Source organism: Gobio gobio, assembly GCF_949357685.1.
Source record: "Gobio gobio genome assembly, chromosome: 25".
In the NCBI taxonomy this organism is placed as follows: Eukaryota; Metazoa; Chordata; class Actinopteri; order Cypriniformes; family Gobionidae; genus Gobio; species Gobio gobio.
In genome coordinates this window covers 28,827,725-28,849,977 of record NC_137121.1, presented here as the reverse complement: position 1 = coordinate 28,849,977, position 22,253 = coordinate 28,827,725, and the positions used below count along the sequence as shown (strand labels likewise).

General features: G+C 39.8%; 1 protein-coding gene across 1 annotated transcript in view; it reads right to left on the bottom strand.

The window, feature by feature from the left end:
- Positions 1-1,478: 1,478 nt before the first annotated feature.
- Positions 1,479-22,253, bottom strand: part of mrpl23 (mitochondrial ribosomal protein L23) — a 29,117-nt gene continuing 8,342 nt past the window's right edge. The window contains exons 3-5 of the mRNA XM_079809875.1: positions 21,524-21,606; positions 12,572-12,645; positions 1,479-2,206 (exon numbers count right to left, since the gene is read on the bottom strand). Coding sequence (XP_079666001.1) covers positions 2,042-2,206; positions 12,572-12,645; positions 21,524-21,606 — 322 coding nt within the window. The 3' untranslated portion in view covers positions 1,479-2,041. The remainder of the gene's footprint in view (positions 2,207-12,571; positions 12,646-21,523; positions 21,607-22,253) is intronic.

Sequence of the window (22,253 nt, the reverse complement as noted above, 5' to 3'; positions counted from 1 at the left end):
GGGTTTGAAGCTGTGGGGAGATGATGTTTATTTTAAAGACCCAGATGTGTCTCTCCAAGGTTTAAGTATCACTGAAAAACAGCCACATCCATGAGTCAAGAATGACAACATATTTTATTTTCAGGGGACGGAGCCCCTATTACAGTAAGAAATAGCAGACCACACAGGGTGATTGCAAAAGCTTACATTTATTAAATGGACAATAAACGTGATGTATTCATATTGTTGAAAAGGTTAGTTTATCTTTTTTGATAGATCTTACAAATTCTACTTCTCTGAGAGAAACAAGCTACAGAGTTTGTAATAGGTCATCCGAGTAGTGCGTATTTGGAGAAAGCTTAAAGATACTCCCTACTAGAAGACACTTTGCAGGTATGCACTCACATGAAGCCAAAGATTTGGCCCAAAATCGGCCCATTTGCTCAATCTTAAGGAGGCATTACAAACTGTCAATCTCATGTTATTGCTAGTAATGGGAGTGCACCGAGTTTTGTATGCGTCATCTTCTATCTTAAGCCAATGATGTCACGTCAGTTCCAACCTTGGCATAAAAAACAGGGTCATGCCCACTTTTCTTACAAGAGCCTGAATGAAAAGGAAAGGCAAAGAGATTCTGTTTTAAATATTCAGCCCTCTTCCATTAGCTTTTCATGGACGGACAGCGAACACGGCTCACACTGTCAATTTCATAAGACATTAAAGAACGGAGAAGGTTACAAAGGAGATTAGAAGGGAAAAGAGAGCATGTGTGCCTAGGTTTCAATAATGATGCATCTCCCATGATCCCTCAGTTTGGCATTCTTTTCCCTAACCCTCTAAATTCTAATGTCACATTTTGTTTTTATCACCAGTAGGGGAGCACCGATTTAAAAACAAAGCATTAATCCTGGAAAGCAACCATATTATTCCTATTACCGCTGGTCTGAGATCAAGGATCCAAGGCTTCCCAAATCCAGAACATTATGGCCAAAATCAGTGTGTTAGGAACATTATGTTAACAAATCAGGAAATCTGTGCCAGCTGTGTGTGTAAAGTTCAGTTAAATGCATTGTGTTTCAAGGTTTTTATAAGGTTTGGGCAAGAGAAGGGGAGTTGATTGGGTTGTTGAGGGGAGGGATGCTGGGACGAAGGGGGCCAACCTTGGCAACCATTGCAAGACTTCCCGAATATAACGTGGACTCTCCTCATTCATTCAAGCAATGAGGATACTGGACAAAAATCCAGGGTTCTTTCTTTGTTTTCCAGCTGCTCCCTAACAGGGCATTTTTTTGCCTTAAATCAAAATGCTTTATTGCAATGCAGGGGGTACTTGAGTACATGCACACACCAGTGGGCAAATGTTATCAATATTGACATTCTCCCTGGTGAACACCAGGTTGGCTGGGTGAGGTAAGCCTCTCTGGTATGAAAACTGGCAAGTGGTTATCCAACACATCTGTGGGGAATAGCTAACTCTAGAGAGAAAACACAAAAACAAGTCATGTTGTACTGTTTTATTGGAATTGAAGTATGCAGGTTTTTAAAAAAAAGCATTAACAGTATTTTTTTTTTGCATGAAGAACTGGAGTCACTTCATTAGATTGACAATTTTACCGCAAATAGTTCATGAACTGTCTTGAAGATCCGCAAGGGGAAAAAGGAAAAAAAGAAATTGGACAAACTTTAAACAAAAGGAACCGTGTATGTTTAAGAACTTTGCAAGGAAGACCTTTGTTCAAGCAAGTTTCTGAGACCTGTGGGAGGCGAACATAACCTGACTTTCATGACAAGGCAGATGCTCAGGAGTGATCATATGCTTTGTAGACATTAGTATTTTCTGACAGAGCACATGATTCTATTGGAGTAATGGGTTTCCAAGCCTTCTCTCAGGCAGTCTGTCTTTCCATCGAGTCAGATCAGATCACTGCAAACGGCCCTCTATGGACTTTAGTCAGATCACTGTAAATGGCTCTTCCTGCACAAATGCATAATCTACAATACACCACATTCTTCATTCAGCTGTTGCCTCTCTGAAGTCATTCTTCATTCAACACTTGTCTGACTAGAGGCCAAACCATTCAGTAACTCCTCCTCTTCTGGGATCTGGTTTCTGCCTCTGACGCTCGTCCTCCATGAACTTCTCCTGCATCTCCTCAACAGAGCCCTCCTCAAGCTTCTTATCCTTCTCAGGAAAGATATCTGGGAACTGGAAGGTTTGCTGCTGAGCCTACAAGAAACACAGGAATTGTTAAAGGTTTAAAGGAAAATAAAGATTTTTTTGTCTGTCTGTTTGTCATAAACATAGGTTCGCAACAGGTTTCATGTCACTTATTTTTTTTTGTTAATTTTGGCTTCTTCAGCTCCAAGTTGTGTTGGGGGAAGGGAAGGGAATAAACTATTTTTTTTTTTATTACGTCAATTTACTCACCCTCAAGTTGTTCCAAACCTGTATGAATGTCTTTCTTCTGCTGAACACAAAAGATGTCGGTAACCAAACAGTTGATGGACCCCATTGACTTCCATTTTTTCCCTACAATGGAAGTCAATGGGGTCCATCAAGTATATAGTTCCCCATATTCTTCAAAATATCTTCTAATGTGTTCAGCAGAAGAAAGAAATTCATCAAGTTTGGAACAACTTGAGGGTGAGTAAATGATGACAGAATTTTCTTTTTCATCAAGTCGGTAGGGGGTATGGTGCTTGACAATTGCTTGATTTTAACGTACAAAGAAAATAAATTGTTCATCAACTTCTCTTCACTGGACAGAACACTGTGACCTTTTCTGGAGCTCAGCTCTCTAACACTTCCCCTGAAATAATCACCATATCTCAGGGGCCTGGTCCTTATAGAACAAATGTAAATTGTATTGAAGAGACAGGAAGGGGGCATAGGCGTCATATATGACAGCAGAGAGACAATGTGCTGTTATTCCTCCTCCATACCAGAGATCATCAATGTTGTTCCAAAGATAAAACAAGGTGTGGCAACAGCAGAAGTAAACAGGGATCGCAGTGAGTTGACAGCTAATGAAAAGCAGTGCCTTTCCGATATAAATGCTTCTATTGGGATGATCTCTTCTTTTGGCCTGTTCTTTAAAGTGTGCAAAATAACCAAAGAATAGTGAAAGAAAAAAAGGAGAGAAAAAACCCCAAATGCAACTAAAAACAACAACATTTTGGCCTCCAAAACTCTGCAGTGGCGCTCCATCCCTACCAACTAGAAATGCAAAACCCCACACTATAAACACAGAGTCCAGCCAAGTGAAAGTACAAGAACCAAACCTATTAAAAACAGGACCTTAGTAACAGAGTACTAAAATGGATGCCAAAAATGTCTGTTCCTTCACCTGTAGTAAACTCTCCTTGAAAAAACAAAAAAAAGACACTGTGACTGAAGACTGGCAGGGAGACCCGTTCGCATGACAATCCAAGAGTGGAGTTCAAAAGTTTGGATGTTTTAGCCCTGACAGAGAGAGGGCTGATTAACAAAAACAAGTCACCCCATGATTGTCCAACATATTCGGAATAAACAAAACATTAATATACCTATAAAAGTACTATAAAAAGTAGGGGTGGGAATCTTAAGGCACTTAACGATTCGATCCGATTCCGATTCTGGGAGTAACGATCCGATTCCCAAAACGATTCTTAACATGTATTTTTGGTAACTAATTATCCTGCTGTGCAAATACATGAACTTTACATTTTAACCAAAATTGGAGCTAATTTGAGTTTTGTTTTTAGTTAGAATATCTGTTTGACAGAATTGCCATATTAAAAATTATTATGAAGATTTCTTTCAATACTTTTATTTTATTAACAATGTTATATTCAAGATTAACAAGCTCTAATGAAACATAGTAAGCCATAAAATTGCAAAAAACAATCATTAAGAATAAACAGTTCTCAATTTACAACTAAATGTGACAATTTTTCAGTTTCTTTAGAACATTTGAACATGTTTCACAAAATGTTAACAAAATGTCTTTAAAGCAAAAAAAAAGTTTACTTTGGTTAGAGCCACAAAAAAATCTTTAAAACATAGGCTAATGCAGAAGAAAAGCCAAATTCAGTGTGTGCGCATAACATCTCACATGAGAAAACTTGCCGAGCTGCAACAGTTAGAGGCATTTAACGAATCACCCACCAAAATGAAGTCTTTGTTCAGAATTTCCAATTCGTTTGAAACAATGTGCAGTAGTTCAGCAATATTCGATAAGTCAATCCAAAAATTATGCCACGAATGTTAGTAGGTTTATGTCCCGGCCACCGTATCGGAAAGGAGTGTTATTAAGCATTAATGGCAAGGAAAGCGCCTTATAGCCTACCTGAGCACCACTTCGTTATTTTGGCTCAGAATTTCGTTTGTTGGAAATACGAACTTAATTTAGAAATGCTTTTAAAATTAAAAACTTTGCATTTAATAAGCAAAATACATTTTTGAAATGGGGAGGCAGCCGCAGGCCCAGAACGGCCAGAGAAACGGAGGAGCGACTGCTGTAAGTCAAAGCGTGCGGGTGTTGAACCCTCTCACCGGGAAAAGTGTCCCCACGGGTGCGACGCCCCTGAGCAGGTCGTAGTTTGTCCATTTTATCTTAAACGAAGCCAATTCACCAGCATACGATCGTTCGCCTATCAACGGGTTTTTCTGTTTGGCCGGTGAGCGGCCGCGCACACAGTGGTGAAGTGGCCGTTTGAATTGAACACAGAATCGATTCTGAATCGTTGGATAACGAATCACGATGCATCAACCTTTTCTCCCACCCCTAATAAAAAGTACATTATGGTCAGCTTAAACGTTTGCATATGTGTACAAACTCTTTTCTCAGGCTACGGCGAGCACTTTCCCTGTTTGATTTAACAAGGAGAACAACATTAATATTACCATTTAAAATGTAAACGCAGTGCTTTATTGTGTAATATTACGGAAATGTAGACAAGTAGTCTTTAGGAATAGAATGTAATATATAGTCCTGAAAAGTGCAGAAAGCATTGATTGGGCACTGACATGCCCCAAACCCCAGTGTAAAAAAAAAAAAAAAAAGATTATAGGAAAAAGGAAGACCAATGTCGAGTTCAGACTGCACGATTTTTACCCCGATTTTGACTCGCCGACAGGTTTGGCGAAATCGCCGACAAATGCCCGAAATCATAGGCAAATCTGTGACAATCACGCAGTGTGAATGATCAAAGACGTGATCCGAGAGAATCGCCGATGAGTCGCCGACGCCCGCGAGATATTTGCCATGCTAAATATCTGGACCTGTCGGGGATTCAAACTCCTGCTGTGTGAGATGAGTTCTGACTGAAAATGACATCTGCGATGACTTACAGCCAATGACAGCAAGATATAGGGCAGCAGGAAGTTCGGGGAGGAGTTATAGACCAGAATATCTGTATTTTAATAGATATATTTACTGCTATATCAAACAGAAACAAAGCACAAACATCTGCTTGACCAGCCCATTGAAACATTATTTATTTACTTCCAACTCTCTTTCCAGAACACTATCATTTCTTCCGCCATAATCTTTTTTTCTTTTTCTCCTTTTTGCTGAAAATCAGCACACAGACAATTTGGATTGCAAACTTTCTGCAGTCAATCATTTTTAATAACAATTCCAATCTTGCGCGAGAACTCCAGTCTGACGCACGTGTGATCTCGCGTTGTTTCCATCGTGCAGTGTGAACACCACAGCAACTGAACACTACCCCAGATAGACATGTAGTGTGAAAAGAGCAGTGATTCCGACGAGTTTGAAAATCGTGCCGTCTGAACTCTGCATAAAGCATGGAACAAAAATGTTGTTGTTGGGTTCAGCCCAAATTCTGTCTCTGTTATACTAACCCTCCCTCCCCTATCCCTCTATAATTCAGGCCCTGAACTTACACCATAAACTGTACATTGAGTGGCTTAACATCAGGAATAGACATGCTTTCTGAGCCCTTGTGAGCAAGAGAGGTTATTAGTTAATAGCTGAAAAACAGCCATGTCAGAAGCAGGTAAAAAAGAACAGGAAAAAAATCATTTAGTTTCATTTGAATCTTTTGCACCATGGTTTGTGAAGACAGGTGTGTTATTGGTACTTGTTAAAATTGTTGATCTTCAGTCTAATCTGGCAACTAAAATATCATATAAACTTGGGGGTGGGCTTGAGTCTGTAAGCAACCACCAAATAATGCCCGAGCAATTACTGAGAACACCATAGTAACGATCTAGCAACATCCAAGCAATCCTCCTGTCCCAGAACACCTTACGAACCGCTAGGGACACCAATTAGAAAATATTGGGACTGTTGACAGCCAACACTGTGGTGGCAAATAGTATACAGGCAAGCACAACTCACAACTGAGTGGTTTAATAGCCTTAAAAAAAAATCACGAGTGGGGTAGAATAAAATGTGAAAGTGTCTTGAGCTTGTGTTCACCACAGACCTTATTTCAGCCGTTCAGCCAAAAATCCATCGACTTTGGGACGAGGCAACTGGAAGTGCTAAAATGCTAACCCACTTCCGCGTTTTGCCTACAAAGTGATGTCATACCTGCATCACTCTATTGTAAAAATGCATTTATAAAAAAATGCCAAGCAAAGGTGGAAGGGGAGTGTTCAGGGAACCTCTTTAAAAGCAGTCCTTATTTTGGCAATTACATTTGGTGATGATAGTGTCAGAGAAATAACACACTTCAACTTTCATCTGATTTATATAGCCCACCTTTAAAGATTCTTAGAGTAAGCAACCGCCCTAACAGTAGTACTCTTGGTGAACTCTAGTGACTCACATCCCACAATCACTTCCACGATCAGTCAAACAGGAACAGCTGGCATGACTTGGGCCAGTCTGAAAGGATTAGCAGTAGATGGGGTTTCCGTACATAAAGCACCACCCTCTCCTCTTTAGTCACTGCCTTATCTCCACTGCTTGCTCTTTGACAATGATGGCTGAACTATTAGACAGAAGCAGAAGCTCCAATTTACAAGCAGGCTTTCCAAAATGGGTCCTCTTCATATTCCCATAGATGAGGGGAGAAGAAAAAACAAGTTCTCTCTAGCAAAAAACTAGCAAGCACAAGAAGAAAACAGAATGAACTGTTTAGGGAATATCAACTAAGAGTTTGTAATAGTCAAATGTACTATCAAGTTCATTAGCAAAACCCTTTTGCCAGAATGGTATCAAGACCATTCTGCTGATGCTGATATCTCCGATGCTGATACATTCATTTTTCTTCTCATGTTTATATATTTTTCTCTTCGGCCAATCGCAGCTGCAAGAATGAAACCACAACAATTGTGATTTATTTTGCACCAAGGACTTAAGAAAAGCCAGATGTATAAAATGCATAAATCTGTTCTATGTATGGTGACTGCATTTTCAGGATGTTTAATGACAAGGGCATATTTGCCTAATGTTGGAAGTCTATTAACAAGTTCATTACCATACAGGAGAGCAGGAAATGCATGGAGATGCTTGTAAACAGCTCTCTCTGCCAGTCTCACTGGGTGGGCCACACTGCTACTTCCTCTGAGTCTACAGTCTTAGTTGACAACCAATACTCACTAACCACAGATATTTGGCTGCTCTGAGATATCTCATATCTCTTGGTCTTGACACACACTGTCAAGTGTGTTTTTTCTTCTCCCCTCATCTATGGGAATATGAAGAGGACACATTTTGGAAAGCCTGCTTGTATAATAAAATACTATACAATAAAATAAAATGAATCAAGCCAAAAGAGGTGGGACAGTCCTGATAAAGAGATGATTTGTAGCTTTAATGGTTCTAGCGAATCACAGTGGTAAGTTCAGGGCAGTTATATGGCTAGACAGAAATTCCATGGCTAGTCTCAGTAGTGAAGACCCAGGTTGGGACAAACAAATGGAAAACTCCCAGACTTGACCACAAGGGAGGAGTCGGATGTTCTCAATGAGGGCTTGACCTCTACTCCATCCCAATAAACTCGCAAATTTGGTGCGACCTAAAACCACACTGACCAACAAAATGCTATGTGGATGGGTTTGTTTATATGTAAAAGTATGATTGTGTTTAAGTGGAATGCAGCCTATGTACAATCCGAGAAACGTGTAAAAACAATGGAACTATTTGAGACTATTCTAGCATTTTATATTTCATCTGAATTTGACAAAGGGATTTCCAGGGAACACATGAATTGTATACCTTCAATGTAAGTTGCTTTGGATAAAACCATCTACCAGCAACATTAGAACACAAAAAAACTTGACATTCGTAACTCAAAGCAGCAATTCTTTGTCTTGGAAACTGAAGACAATGCCTACTACAGGTATGGAATGGGATAAATAAGGCACGTTTATTACACAAAGAGCACTGGTCACTCTTTGTGTCCAAAGTTGTTGCTCCCTCTATGCGCTAATGTAAAGCATTTCAGAGAGAATGAAGGATCTGGCCCAGCCGAGGCCCAGCTGGGCCCTTGCCAGTCTGTCTGCCCTGCTTCACTCTGACGCCTTGACTGCCTCCCAGCAGAGGACCATCGTTTGTGCATAAACACTTCCTTTGGGCATGGGTACAGTGCCCCAGCTGTCAAAACCTGACTGGCCACAGCAGTAGAGAACATGATTCATGCAATGTGTTCCCCGTGCCAAGACGCAGCTACCCTGCCAAACATATGTGGGGGTCCAGAGCCTTTGTTCCCAAAACCACTCTAATGAATCTTCAACGCCAAGGAAAAGTGTGCGGAGGGAAAAATTAAACAAAACATATTATATTTCCTCAATGAGGACAGCTATAAGCCAGACGTTTTGGTATCCTTACTGTAAAACAGAAGCAGGTTTCCACTGCAACTGGGAAACTGTTTCTCGTACACACTGGCGTAGACAATTGGCTGGCACATACTCTGGCTTGTTAAATCATTACAGTCAAGCCAAGTGGTCAGTCTAAAGGAAGGGGCAGGAAAGTCTCCATTCAGAATGGTATCAGCCCTTATGTCATTTTAAGCTACTGAGTCACTCATTCCATGATCGCAGTGATGACAGTTGACCATTCGACTTGTTCAGACCTGCCCTAGTCCTGGCTATTTTTTGGTTCCCCAGGATATTGGACCCTGTCAACAGCAATCGAAGATAAACCCTACTTTCACATATAGAGTCCTGAACCTCTCCCTAAATCTCCGGTGTACAAAATACACAAAAAATAGAGTGGGAAAGGGAAAGCCAGAGACAGAGATAGAAGTAGCAGGAAAATTGAGGAGGTGGTCCCATAACAGGAAAAGCATGGCTAGTATCCGAGTAGTTTATTTTGAAAAATTGACAGAAATAAAGCTGGGTGGTGCCTGGACATTGAGAGACTGATAAAAACAGTAATGGGGTGGGAAAAGGTCAGGCATAATCAGGGGGTTTTATGATGACTGACTTGAAGGAAGTGCAAGAAATACACAGCACACAACTTATAAAGGACCATGGAGTGGAGATGGAGGGAGGAGCTTCAATATCATCTCTTTTGCTTTGCGTCTGCTGGCACTCACAGAGGCTGTCTCGTAGTTGACGTACACTGGGGAGCTGAGTGTGTGTGTGTATTTTCTTCAAACAGGATGCCAGAGACCCCGCTGGCCTTTCCATTATTCATGCTGTGTTTCTTTCATCCGAACACAGCCTTTCGAAAGTCATTTTGGTGGATGAAATACTGTACATTTGTAATTAAAAAAAGGTAGTAAAAAAGACAATTCTTCCTAAAAATGCCCTACCATGCACACCCAATTCAAATGTTAAATGGCGTCAATGTGTTTTTTCCAACATTGAAATAAATGCTAAATTTACCAGGTACGTTTTAATCTACAATAACAAATGTATTAAAATCACACCTTTTTTTTGTTAAACATTACCTCATACATGCTCTAGAATACAAACTTAACTAGTAGCTTTTCTTTTCAATAATGTCAGACTTGCCTTGTACCTTCTTTAATTCTACAATGACAAACTTACCTTGTATCTTTTCTATTCTACAATTATAAACCTGATCAATCAAGATTTCAAAACATGTTTTAAGGCATGCAACACGTGAATTACTTATAGACATGTCCGTTTTCTTCTTTCATTACTTTGGCTTACAGTACTCTGAACTGGAAGGAACACATGACGGCAACGTTGTAGGGTCCTACAATCAACACCACTGAAGCCAAACGTTGCCATCTAGTGTTGATAAGATCACAATGTGAACTTTCACAAGCCATCAAAAATTGCAAGGGTGTTAATTTGTGCAGGGTATTACGGTGGGGGAAATGTGTGTAACAGGAAGGAACCCATTTGAATAGAAAAATAATAGTATGCCTTAGCAAGGTTGAGTTTCAGTCAGTTTTGTTCGGTGGTAATTGAGCAGAGTGTGCTCACAAGTTCAGGTGGAACATTGCGATCCGATCTGAAAGGTAGCCTGGCTACCAGCTGATCCAGACCGAAACACGGCGCGAAAAAATAACGACTCAGCAACAAGCTCTCAAACAACAACAAACATCCATTAGTACCAACAACAGTTACCTTGTCTTGCCAAACACCGATGCTTGCAACAAGTCCCTAGTGGAAAAGGCAGGGGGGATGAAAATAAACTGTTGCCGTTAACAAATGGGCAAACTTGAGTGTTCCCACAAAAACTTGGCTTTGTGGGGGAATTAAGTGTTTCAATGATGTATGTGGTCAAAAGTCATAAAATGTATATCACAGTATAGATCAGTGAAATCCTCAGTGCAGGGGGCATGTGATTCTGTCTACACGATAACGTGCAATGTCCATTATGCCAGCCAGGGAAACTACAGACACCACATCAACAAACAGAACCTTTATACCGGGACCAAACAGGGCACGGCCTTGCAAAGAGAAGCACAGGATATCATTGCGTTACTTGCAAAGCAGTCCTATGCAAAGCTTTGATATCGTCTCAAGACTTTATGTTGCTTAAGATTTCCCTGACCCCTGTCTGGACCTCCCTGTTCTGGCACGGCTCCATGGTGCCCTCACTCACCTCGCTTCATGTGTTGACTCCATCTGCAACCCCCTCATCCTCCTTAATGAACTCTCTCTCCTTCACACTCCTCCCCACTGTGGGGAGGTCTGATGAGAGAGTGGCCGTCAAGGAACCTTACTAAAACACAACTTTTTCTACGAGCCTGGAGTTTGTAAAATCTGGGGGGTTCAGAGAAAGGGGAGTTGTAGAGAGCGTTCTTCGCTGTATTGCCTCTGGAATATTAGCTGATGTAGTGTGTTGGGGGATGGGCCGGCGGGGGGAACCATTGAGGGTATCCAACCACAGAACACTCCCCCACATGTGGTGTCAATTAGGAACAATCTTGTTTTTACCCACCACTGAATAGAAAGGAGGGCTTTTCTTGGGCAGTGTTTTTTCTTTTTGCAGACCTGCTGGAGGAGAAGTAAAAGGCCGGAAATTTGGTTTCATATCAGTGTTTTTTTGCCACAGTCTGAGATTTTATAGCTTGCATGTTATTCACACATAAATAAGCATGACTTTATGAAAGATTCAACAACAAGGAAGTGATTCTCTCCTGAAAGGTTTAAGCAAATATGGCACTGTATCTGAAAGAAGACAAATGTTAGGAACAGGATGCAGTAATTCTCCAGATCCAAGTCCCTAACTGGGTTTATGAGAAGGTTAAATAGACGGCGCAAAGCCACATAGGAAGTCATTCAAGTCTTGACAAGAGGAAGTTCACCTTTAAATATTAATTTGCATTTTGGTTATGTATCCTATTACAAGCTGCTCTGTTTTGACAACTTTAATTATTTATCCCTGCCTTGATTGATGGCTAAAAAAAATGAACTAATTTTTCTCTCACAAACCAAAAACCATTTAAAAAAAAAACAAAAGCAGCTTTTGCAAATGAATCAAAGAAGTTCAGATTAAAGTATTTTCACTCTGGCATACTTCAAACACAGTCGGTATCAACAGCCCAGGGCTCAGCCCAAATGCAGGTGTGAACCCAGCAGTGTGGTTCGCCACTGGATCGCGACCAACGTTAACGTTCTGATGCCCCAAGAAACAACTCTCCCATCCACCCATAACAATAACCATAGCTCTCTGAGAACATAACTCTGCACTATAATCCCTGCATAAAATCTGGCGTGTAACCAAAGACGACCTTTTGCCTTCTTGGCCAAAGCCAGAAACCAAACTAACTTTCTCAGGAGGGCAGGGGAGAATGTGTGGGAGAGACAGAAGCTAAACAAGCAGTGCTGGGACTCAGGGAGTCGACCACAATAAGGTGAGGGTTTTGCATCAAAGAGTACCTGTGCCTCAGGGTTGTTTTAAGGAACATAAGTTGTGACAGGCCCTCAAAACAAAGAAGCAACAAAAACGTGGGGCTCAAATGCCCAAGCATTTCTCAAGGGTGTCTTGTTTTGTTTAATAACTCAAATGCATCTGACCCAGGCACCTCCAATCAAAAAATGTCCTGAAAAGTTATTTTACAGTTGACGCCCTTCACTTTGAATTGTCCTGTGCTAATGATGGGGGCACTTTCAGAAAATCAAGATGGCCAGAAGGGACCACAAGAACAGATAGGAATGTTCACAATGCATGTCTGACACTTTCAAGTGTGATGACAAGATAACACTCACCAGTTGAATGTATGCCACTTTGTAATCTGGCTTTTTCACCCGCTGGTTCAAGTGGTTTCTTTTCTTGTTTGAACCTTGGTAGGAGATAAAACAGAAGTGATTCATATTTAGTTAAAAGATTATTACATCAATAATTAACAATTGCATAGTTGCACCAATTCTCAATACCGTAATACAAATTTAATTTAGCATTTTTTGTTTGAAATAAATCTCTTTTGCACTTAGATTTGGTGGCGCTAGAGCAGTCAAAAATTACATAAATTCAGTTCATGAAAACTACTCTTGTTTTTACTTGTCTTAAAATGTATTTTTGTTTAGCATTTTTAACTAAAAATACTGCTACAAAGTAAATACTTTAAATGCGTTTAAATATATATGATTACTTAACAAGAAGATTATGTTTTGCGCAACAGCGCAGATATCCATATGGTTTGAGTATTTCGGTTAAGAAACCCATGTCTTCAGTCCTGTTAACTGTGAAATGCATGTTAACCTTTTCCCAGCTGGCCATGATGTAATTGCACAAAGTCTGCTGGGTAATATACACAAAAACTCAGAGAAAGATGTCAAGGAGTGCATTTGAACCAAATCACTTCCAAGGAAACAAGACCGTACACAGAGGACATAAGGATTAAACAATTACAACATGGCAGGATCCAATTGGTGGACACTGGAAAAAATGTTTCACTGGAGATATTACATTAGACTACCAGTACAGCATGACATTCGATTCAATATGCAAGTTTGAAAGGTGCTTTGGCGAGTTTAAAGGAATAGTTTACCAACACCTCTTTTTTTATACTACAAGTTCATAGAGACCACATCTGTTAACACCAAAATGCAATTCAACATATTGAGAGCTACATTTCAGTTATCCTGAACCCATACAGTAGCTTTGAATGAGAAACAGGCCAAAATATATAAAATAAAGTGAATATTCACTGATTCGCTGACAGACAATTTGGGATCTTAATAACTGTAGTCCCTAGGTTGTTGTATGATAAAGATTGTCCTTAAGATTACTCTTCCACAGAAGAGTATTCTGCAATGATATGAGGTTTGAAAGTATATGAAAAGGATACATTAATGTAAAAATGTTGGGGGGAAATCTATCTTTAAAAACCTCATCTGAAAACTTTCAATGGCGGCTTGTGTGATGAGTTCTTATACATCACAGAAAGGATTGGCAGTCTTCCTTTACTAGTACAAGGAAACCCTAAACACACAAACACTCCCTCCATTTAGGGTCAACTGTACGGTCAACCCGCAAAACAGGTGAGAAGCGCTTTTGTTCATGTATGCGAACCCTGTTTCCATTCCAGTACTCCCACCCAACATTATATAGTATAAATAAATATTCAATCAAGCTCTCTTTTGAGGTTGTGTGTTGGCTGGCTACTATTATGTTACAAATCCCAGGCCTGAGGGGTAGTTATAGAAACCCCTTTCCAAAATACTCGGTAGGAAAAAGAATAGATGCCTTGAGCCCGGGGGTTCCACCCGAGCCCCCCTTTTCTCCATATCCTTTAAACCATCAGCAGAGTGGAACACATGACGCAGAGCGGGACACCTTCTCTGACGTGGTCTATTATACCTAATGGGTGTTCTGCTATTTTTTTTTTCTTTCAGCTTTTACATTGTGGCTGTAAAAATGGCCACTTTGCTTATTGGCCCTCTCCAGCGTTGGCGTGGAAACCGCACGGAAAAATCCCAGTGGCGTAAACCCAACTGGCAACTCGTAAAAGTGGTTCCCTCTGCGTTAACCAGACGGTAAAGCCTTTAATAACCCCTGCATTATTTACTTACCCTTTGGCATTATTGTTTGATATATTAACATAACCTTTATGCTATGAAGGAATAATTCAACTTTTAAAAGTACGTTATTATCTCATGTCGTTCCAAGCCCATGACTTACTTTCTTATGTGAAACAAAACAAATTGAGATTTTGGAAAACTGTATGCAAATATTTTCCATACAAATGACAGCTCATAGTGACCACAGATGTTAAAGGGTTAGTTCACCCAAAAATGAAAATTCTGTCATTAATTACTCACCCTCATGTCGTTCGACACCCGTAAGACCTCCGTTCATATTCGGAACACAAATGAAGATATTTTTGTTGAAAGCTGATGGCTGAGAAAGGCTTCAGATAGGCCTCCATTTGTATTCAGTACATTTACACTCACAAGACCCATAAAAGGCACTTAAAACGTCGTTACAAAGTCCATCTCACCACAGTGACTCTACAATAATTTTACGATGCGACGACAATAGTTTTTGTGCGCAAAAGAAAATCTAAATAACACCTTTATCCAACTTGTTCTTGTCTTCCGTGTGTGCCTCCGCGACGCATGCGCAATATGAACGGAGGTCTGACGGGTGTCGAACGACATGAGGGTGAGTAATTAATGACAGAATTTTAATTTTTGGTGGACTAACCCTTTAAGCTCCAAAAACAAAACTTTAACAAAAAAAAATCCATTAAAGGATTAGTTGACTTCAAAATGAAAATTTCCTGCTATTTTACTCACCCCATCTCATCCAAGATGTTCATGTCTTTCTTTCTTCAGTCAAAGATGAAATTAATTTTTTTGAGGAAAACATTCCAGGATTTTTATCCACATCATAGGCTTCAATGGCAACCAAAATGATGAAGGTCCAAATCAATGCAGTTTCAAAGGGCTTCAGAGGCTCTGCACGATCCCAGACGAGGAATAGGGTCTTATCTAGCGAAACCATCTGCCATTAAAAAAAAAAAAAAACCTTTTTAAGCTAATTTACTCATCTTGCGCTGCTCCGCGGCGCATCAGTGATTACGTAATCATGTCGGAAAGGTCACACTAGACGTAGGCAGAAGTACCGCCCCCGTGTTTACAAAGCGCACATGTGAAGACTAATACAAACGCCCTTTAACAAAAAAAAGGTAAAATAACAATGTCAGACGGTTTTGAAGTTGAAGATGGTGTGTTTTGTGGTAAAGGGTGTTTGTATTAGTCTTCACATGTTTAAATGACTGATGGTTTGGCTAGATAAGACCCTATTCCTCATCTGGGATCGTGTAGAGCCTCTGAAGCCCTTCGAAGCCCTTTAAAATCCTGGAAGGTTTTCCTCAAAAAAATTATTTTCGACTGAAGACAGAAAGACACAAACACCTTGGATGAGATGGGGGTGAGTAAAATACTAAGAACTAATCCTTTAAAAGTGGTCGATATGGCTTATGTGCTTTATTAAAAGTTTTCTCAAGTCATAGGAACAGGAACAGACATAAATTCTAAAGTTTCCTCTGTTATGAACGGATTATTGAGTCACTGAGTTCAGAACTCAGATTCATGAATTAACTGTTTGTCCAGTTTGTGAACCAGCTCAACCAGTTCACTGAAAAGAAAAGGCTCAACAACAACAAAAAAGTATGATCTTACACCGATTAAGCCTAATAAATGTGTAGCATCATGTGAGATTACTTATTTTATAAATTAAATTAAACTCCATCTGTTTAAGGAAAAACAGTTGATAGTGGCTTCTAGTTGAAACGAAAGTAGTGACAGATCTTCTGTATTGTGATGTACACTCATTATTGTGTCTATTGTTTGGATGGAGGCAGATCTGAATGTGAGCTTGCATTGTAAGTTAGCGGTGAGGTTTAAGCAAAGTAAATGATTGCAGTATCCAGTATACAATGCTGGAAGTTAGGCTTGCTGCGATAGTGGATGTTACCGGTGTTACACAGTGTTCAGCCGCACACCGATTACATCACCGCCTGTCGTTTAGATTTTTTATAGTAATTCATAATTTATAGTTCAGTTAGAGAACAGACACTACAGTTAAAAACTGAAAGCGTCTGATCAATGCAGCATGACCCGAACGAGAGGCGCAGCAGAGCACAGATCAGCAGCAGGAGTCAGATTTCATTCATGACTGACTGACAAGACAATAGAGGAAGAATTGGTTTCAAATCGAAATGTAAAGCGCCTATTTGCAATAATTTACATTTGATTTATCCTTTATTTTTCCAGGTCCCATTGAGATTAAAATAAATCTCTTCTTCCAGGGAGTCCTGGCCAAGATGGCCATAGTAAATTTCACATAAACCTATAACACACAAGACATTCATAAAGACATTCATCAGAAATCAACAAATTAATTAAAACAGCAACATGATTCATTCATTTTAAACTGCAATACATTTTTAAACATATTCAAAGAAGGAATTGTTTCTAGTGGAATAATAGCTTGAAATTCATTCCACAGCCATGGAATGCTTAACAAGAGAAAGCTGATTTTCCGTGTTCTGAGTCTACCCCAGGTAGGGCTGGGCGGTATATCGAGTTTGTACGATATATTGATATATTTTTTTGGAAACAATATGGATTGAGGCAATACCGTTTATATCGATATACAGTAGATTGATACGAATGCATCTGAAAAATAGGGGTGTCGAAATTAATCGTTTCTTCGATGCATCGCGATGCAGGCGGTTCTAGCCTGGTTAAAACCAGACCATTCTCAGTAGTAACTGAGTTATGGTCTGGCAAAGCTTCATAGACAAATAATTTCCAAAGGGGCGTCACCAACGGGCGTCGCTCAAATGCCTCAAAAAATGCCCAAAATGGCGCAATTGGATAGACCTAAAACCAATCAGAGCGATGAGGGAGATGACGTATGCAGAGCGACGGAGAAACATCTGAGACTCTGGCCGTCTCTCAATATGCGTACTTGTCTGTACCACTGTCTATGGTCTGTACTTGTGTTCTTAAATAGGAAATGTCCCCGGTTTCCATTTCAGAAATCTGGTCACCTTACCTAAACCACATATTAATGTTTAATATATTATTTTTTAAATGTAAACGAAAAGAGGCAGGGTGTTTTATACTTCGTTTTATTATAAATATATAAGATAATGAATGTAAGCCTAACTACGCGTTGCCTGAACCACATTTGTGTGGCTATTATGTTTAAGTTTTTTTTTTTTTTTTTTTTTTTATGAAATGAGGCAGTGGTGTTTTATAGCATATTTCGTATGCGAACTTCTGACTTGCGTCTGTGACTTACCAAGTTTGACTCCGGAGAACGAACTCCCGAGGACAGGAGGACACTAGTCCGCCTACTATGCTAATAGACAAGCGTTCTTGACAGTCTCACTCAGTATATATTCAGCGCTATATACTAAGCCATTATGTTAAGACAGTGTCTTAAGATCTAGTATGAGCCACTAGCAGTTAGGCAAGTGGCATTCAGTCTTACTTTTCGTATCAAATTAGGCCATGTTTTTATGTAACTGATAAAAAAAAATGATAAACAGTCTTAAAGAAAAAAATGTATGTCTAACTTGTAAGACTAGTCTTAACGGTTTATGCAACTGGCCCCTGGTGCTACAGTTCTTTCAACTCAAGCATTTAAACCCAATGCTAAAAGGGAACCTGCAAAGATTAATGAAGCAATCTGTAAACTTTGCATGATGAAGGTGGCAACATCCGGAGTAAACACTTCTAATTTACACACACACACCTTCAAGTGCACCACAAGATTGAGGCTTCTGTGCTTATTCGTTTTGTTAATACAAGTTCACCATGTCTAATTTAAGTGAGTTTGTCATTGTACTGTTTTGTTTTTGTGTTTTTGATTAAGAATAATCATCAACCCAGCATTGAAAGCAATTGCGGCTAATTCTAATGCGAAAGTAAAATGCGCACGGTCGCCCGGGCATTCATAAGTGATTTAAAAGGGAGGTGGAAAAGAGGGGAAAATTCCAGCGTACCCCTTGGCGATACCGGTATTACTGGTGTTGTCACACGTCTATTAACCGGTTGGGAAATTTCCTCACGTCACATCCCTACTGGAAGTCTGACATTTCGTTGGAAGATCGAGTTGAGACATTTTGACAAAAAAAATTGAGGTAAAAATAATGTAATGAAACTTATGCACAAATGAATTTTTCACAATAAGAGCAATAACATGCATTTAGGAAATAGACAGTGAATTTTCATGCTGTGTTGAATTTTAAAGGTGCCTTCAAACCATGTTGTGCCGTAATTATGAGATTTCAACTTGTAAAAAGCATTCACGTCCTCGTAGACATGGTAATTATAATTTGAAAGCTGGGAATGTTCTAGAGCAGGGTTCCTCAAATCTTACCCTGGAGGTCCAATGCGCTGCAGAGTTTAGCTCCAACCCTAATCAAACACACCTGAACATGCTAATCAATGTCTTCAGGTTCATTAGAAAACTACAGGTAGGTGAGTTTGATTAGGGTTGGAGCTAAACTCTGCAGCGCATTGGACCTCCAGGGTAAGATTTGAGGAACCCTGTTCTAGAGTTTCTACATGTACCACATGACCTCTGTACATTTAGGCGTTGATGGTGTTCATGCATAATTCCCAGTCCAACGATGTGAATAGCTCAGAGTAAAACGTCACGCGTCATCTCGAAATTAGGTTAGTTACTACATAGTGAATGCAGCATATGTCTCACAAGTCATATGGACAACTTTTATGAATTTATTTTTATTTATTTTTGGACCTTGACAGCCATGGTGTCTTTGGAATGGCATGATGGTGAATAACTAAATGTCGAAAGTTTTTGGGTGAACTACTCCTTTAATCATGACTGTTAACACACACACACACATACACAGGGTTGTGTAACCCTTCTGGCTAACTTTGTGAAGAAATAAACAGGGCAGGGCATCCTAGGACAACTGTTGATCGGACCGCTACAGTAATGGACAGAGAGATAAGCAGCTGTGTGTGGAATCACGCAAACCACTCCTTCTTTCCTTTCCCTCTCCTTCCCTCCCTCAGCGTCTCTCACTTTATGCGAAAACACAGTTCCCTGAATTAGCAGTATGTTTATGCATATAATTCAAATGCTGTCAAGTATCTCCAAAACATCTTGACAGTATTGATCATTCTCATTGACTTACATAAGCTTCCCCCCTATCTAGGTGACCGACCACCCCAGGCGCGCAACATAAGTGACAAACACAGAACATCGGTGAGTTATTGTATAAGGGCTTCATAAGGTTCAGACTAGTTGACAGACACATCACTGTAGCATTTACGCTATCAGCTGAGTTTAGCATGCGTAGACAACAAAACAGAGTGAGCAGAAGTGCAAAATAGTGAGGGGCTGCTCACAGGACGTGCTCTTGCATTCAAAAACAGCTGGCTGGAACAAACTGGAGGATGGAACAGAATGCAGGGGTCTTGACACTTTCAGTTTTTTTTTTTATTCTTCGAGCTGTCTTAAAAATTTACCAATTGTGGAGCAAGACACTAAAAAGACATGAGACGTGAGGCAACTGTAAGTGCATCTTTTTAATTTAAAGCTGTGCAATTTAAAATATTGCTGCTGGAGAAAATATATTTTCATAAAATATAGATATATATTTTTTCCCCAAAAAATCCCTTTATCTATATAGCGCCACAGAGTTACACTTTTCAAAACATCAGCAAGAAATGGTTTACTTGTAAATGTCTGTGTAAAGACGGGATAAACCGTGAACATCGGTCATCGCTCTGTAAATTAATTAAAAATTCTTAAAGCCACAATACATAATTTTCCGGCGCTAGAGGTCACTTATTCAAAAGCTTGCAAAGCTTGATGACGCTTTGATTTCGCTGAGCTTTTATTCTGCCGCAGACGAACGCTTGTGCTTCTTCCGCTCATGCGCATGTGGGGTAACGCAGTGCTGTTTTATCATATTAGATACATTTGAGTGTGTTGAAAGTTGTTATAACGTTACTCTGTGTTTGCTCGGCAGCTACTATGAGACACTTGTTGCACACTGGAGTAAGCTAGATCGATATTAGTCATGGTACTCGCGGTAAATCAAGAAAACCAGATTCAAACAATAAGACTAACTGTGTTGAGCTAAATAACAATGATTATTTTTCTGTGTATGAATGTGTCCAAACAGTTGCTCACCTGTCTAATAAAACACATAATATATTAAAGCATCTTTGGTGTTTCCATGGTTTCAACAAAATAAAACCGGAACTCGAGGGTAATAGAGACAGAGCGGCACGCGTCATAATCTGAAGACCACGCCCACCGGGGGGGGAAACCATCAATCAGTCTCCATTGACTTTGTATTGCGTGAGGCTTCCTCCTTGTCATTTTGGACATATAACAAAAAACTGAACAATATATAAAAGCTGATATGTGACAAAGTGTACAGCAAACAAGCTAAACAAAACCCAGAACCAAAAACCCAGAACCAAAAACCCAGAACTTTTTATAAGCTGTTGACCCAAAAAACGAGCGTTTAAGGACAAAAAAGTGGATTCAGGCCATTGAGACAGAACGCGACGGGTCATATTACACTGAGAACTACGGCGACTAGAGGGGAACGTGATCAGCGACAGTAAATATAATATATAAAATAGACATTTGGATATTTGACTTAACAGTGACAAAATGTTTACTGCACACATGGACATATTGAGGCATACTGAGTGTCAGGATCCCAAAATTTACCCATTCTTCCTGCTGAAGCTTCACTTCATATTGCCTGTATCCACTTTTATCTTCTTAAACGCTCGTTTTTGTGAGTCGACAGCTTATAAAAACTTGTTTCCGTGTTTTTTAGCTTGTTTGCTGTACACCTTGTCACATATCAGCTTTTAGACATTGTTCTGTTTTTTGTTATAAGTCCGAAATGACAACGAGGCAGCCTCACGCAATGCAAAGTCAATGGAGATTGTTGGATTGTTTTCCCCCCCGGTGTGGGCGTGGCCTAAATACGCTCTGTCTCTATGCGGGTATGATGTCATTGATAGGCAACGGACGGACACGGTCCGTGTCCTGGTAAAAACTGCTTGTTTCTCTGGATTTAAACATTCTTGGAAACATTTGTGTTAATGTAAGTACACAAGTCGACAAAATATATAACTGTTCTAGAGTTTTTTGGATATTTTAATCAAATATGAAATGACAAACAAAGATTTACTCACAGTATTGGATCCTTGTGCGTACAGCTGCAACAGGAACGCTGTAGACCTTCTCTAGATAATTTCTGACATCAAACTTGGTCATTCTTGAAGAAAATTGAAAGGGATAGAGGTTCAGAGTTGCCATGGAGTAAGAGAACAAAATATGAAAAACTGTGTCTTTCTAAAGTTCAACCCAAGAATGCACGTCATATGGAAGCATTTAATACCTTTTTTGGTTCACAATCCATCTTTTTAAGTTACAAAATTCCTGTGACCCCACAACCCCACCCAACCTCTCCATCTCTGGTGACCGCGAGGTTGAGAACCCCGAGTTAAACTTTGAATGTTCAATTTTTCCAAGGACTGAAAGGACATGAAATGCACTCAAACGTTTTAGGATCTCACGGGTGGCACATTATGCTCATCTACATCTCTCGTGACCTCAAGGATGAGAAGCCCTAGTTTAAGTTTGAAACATTCTGTTTTCCGAGGACTAAAATGACGTAAAAAAAAAGCGTTTTGTGACATGCTTTCATTTCATGAACAAACAAAACTAAATTGTATCATTATGTTTTCACTTACTGAAAACCCAACAAGAGCCATTCAGAAAAGAATTATGCTGGAGCTAACAGGCAGAACATTCTGAACTGCTTTGAAAAACAAGAATGTTTGTCCACATGTCAGTCCATGTAATAAGCACTGATTTTTTTCTTTTGTTAAGGACAAGGTTTCCAAGAAACCCAACAAACAG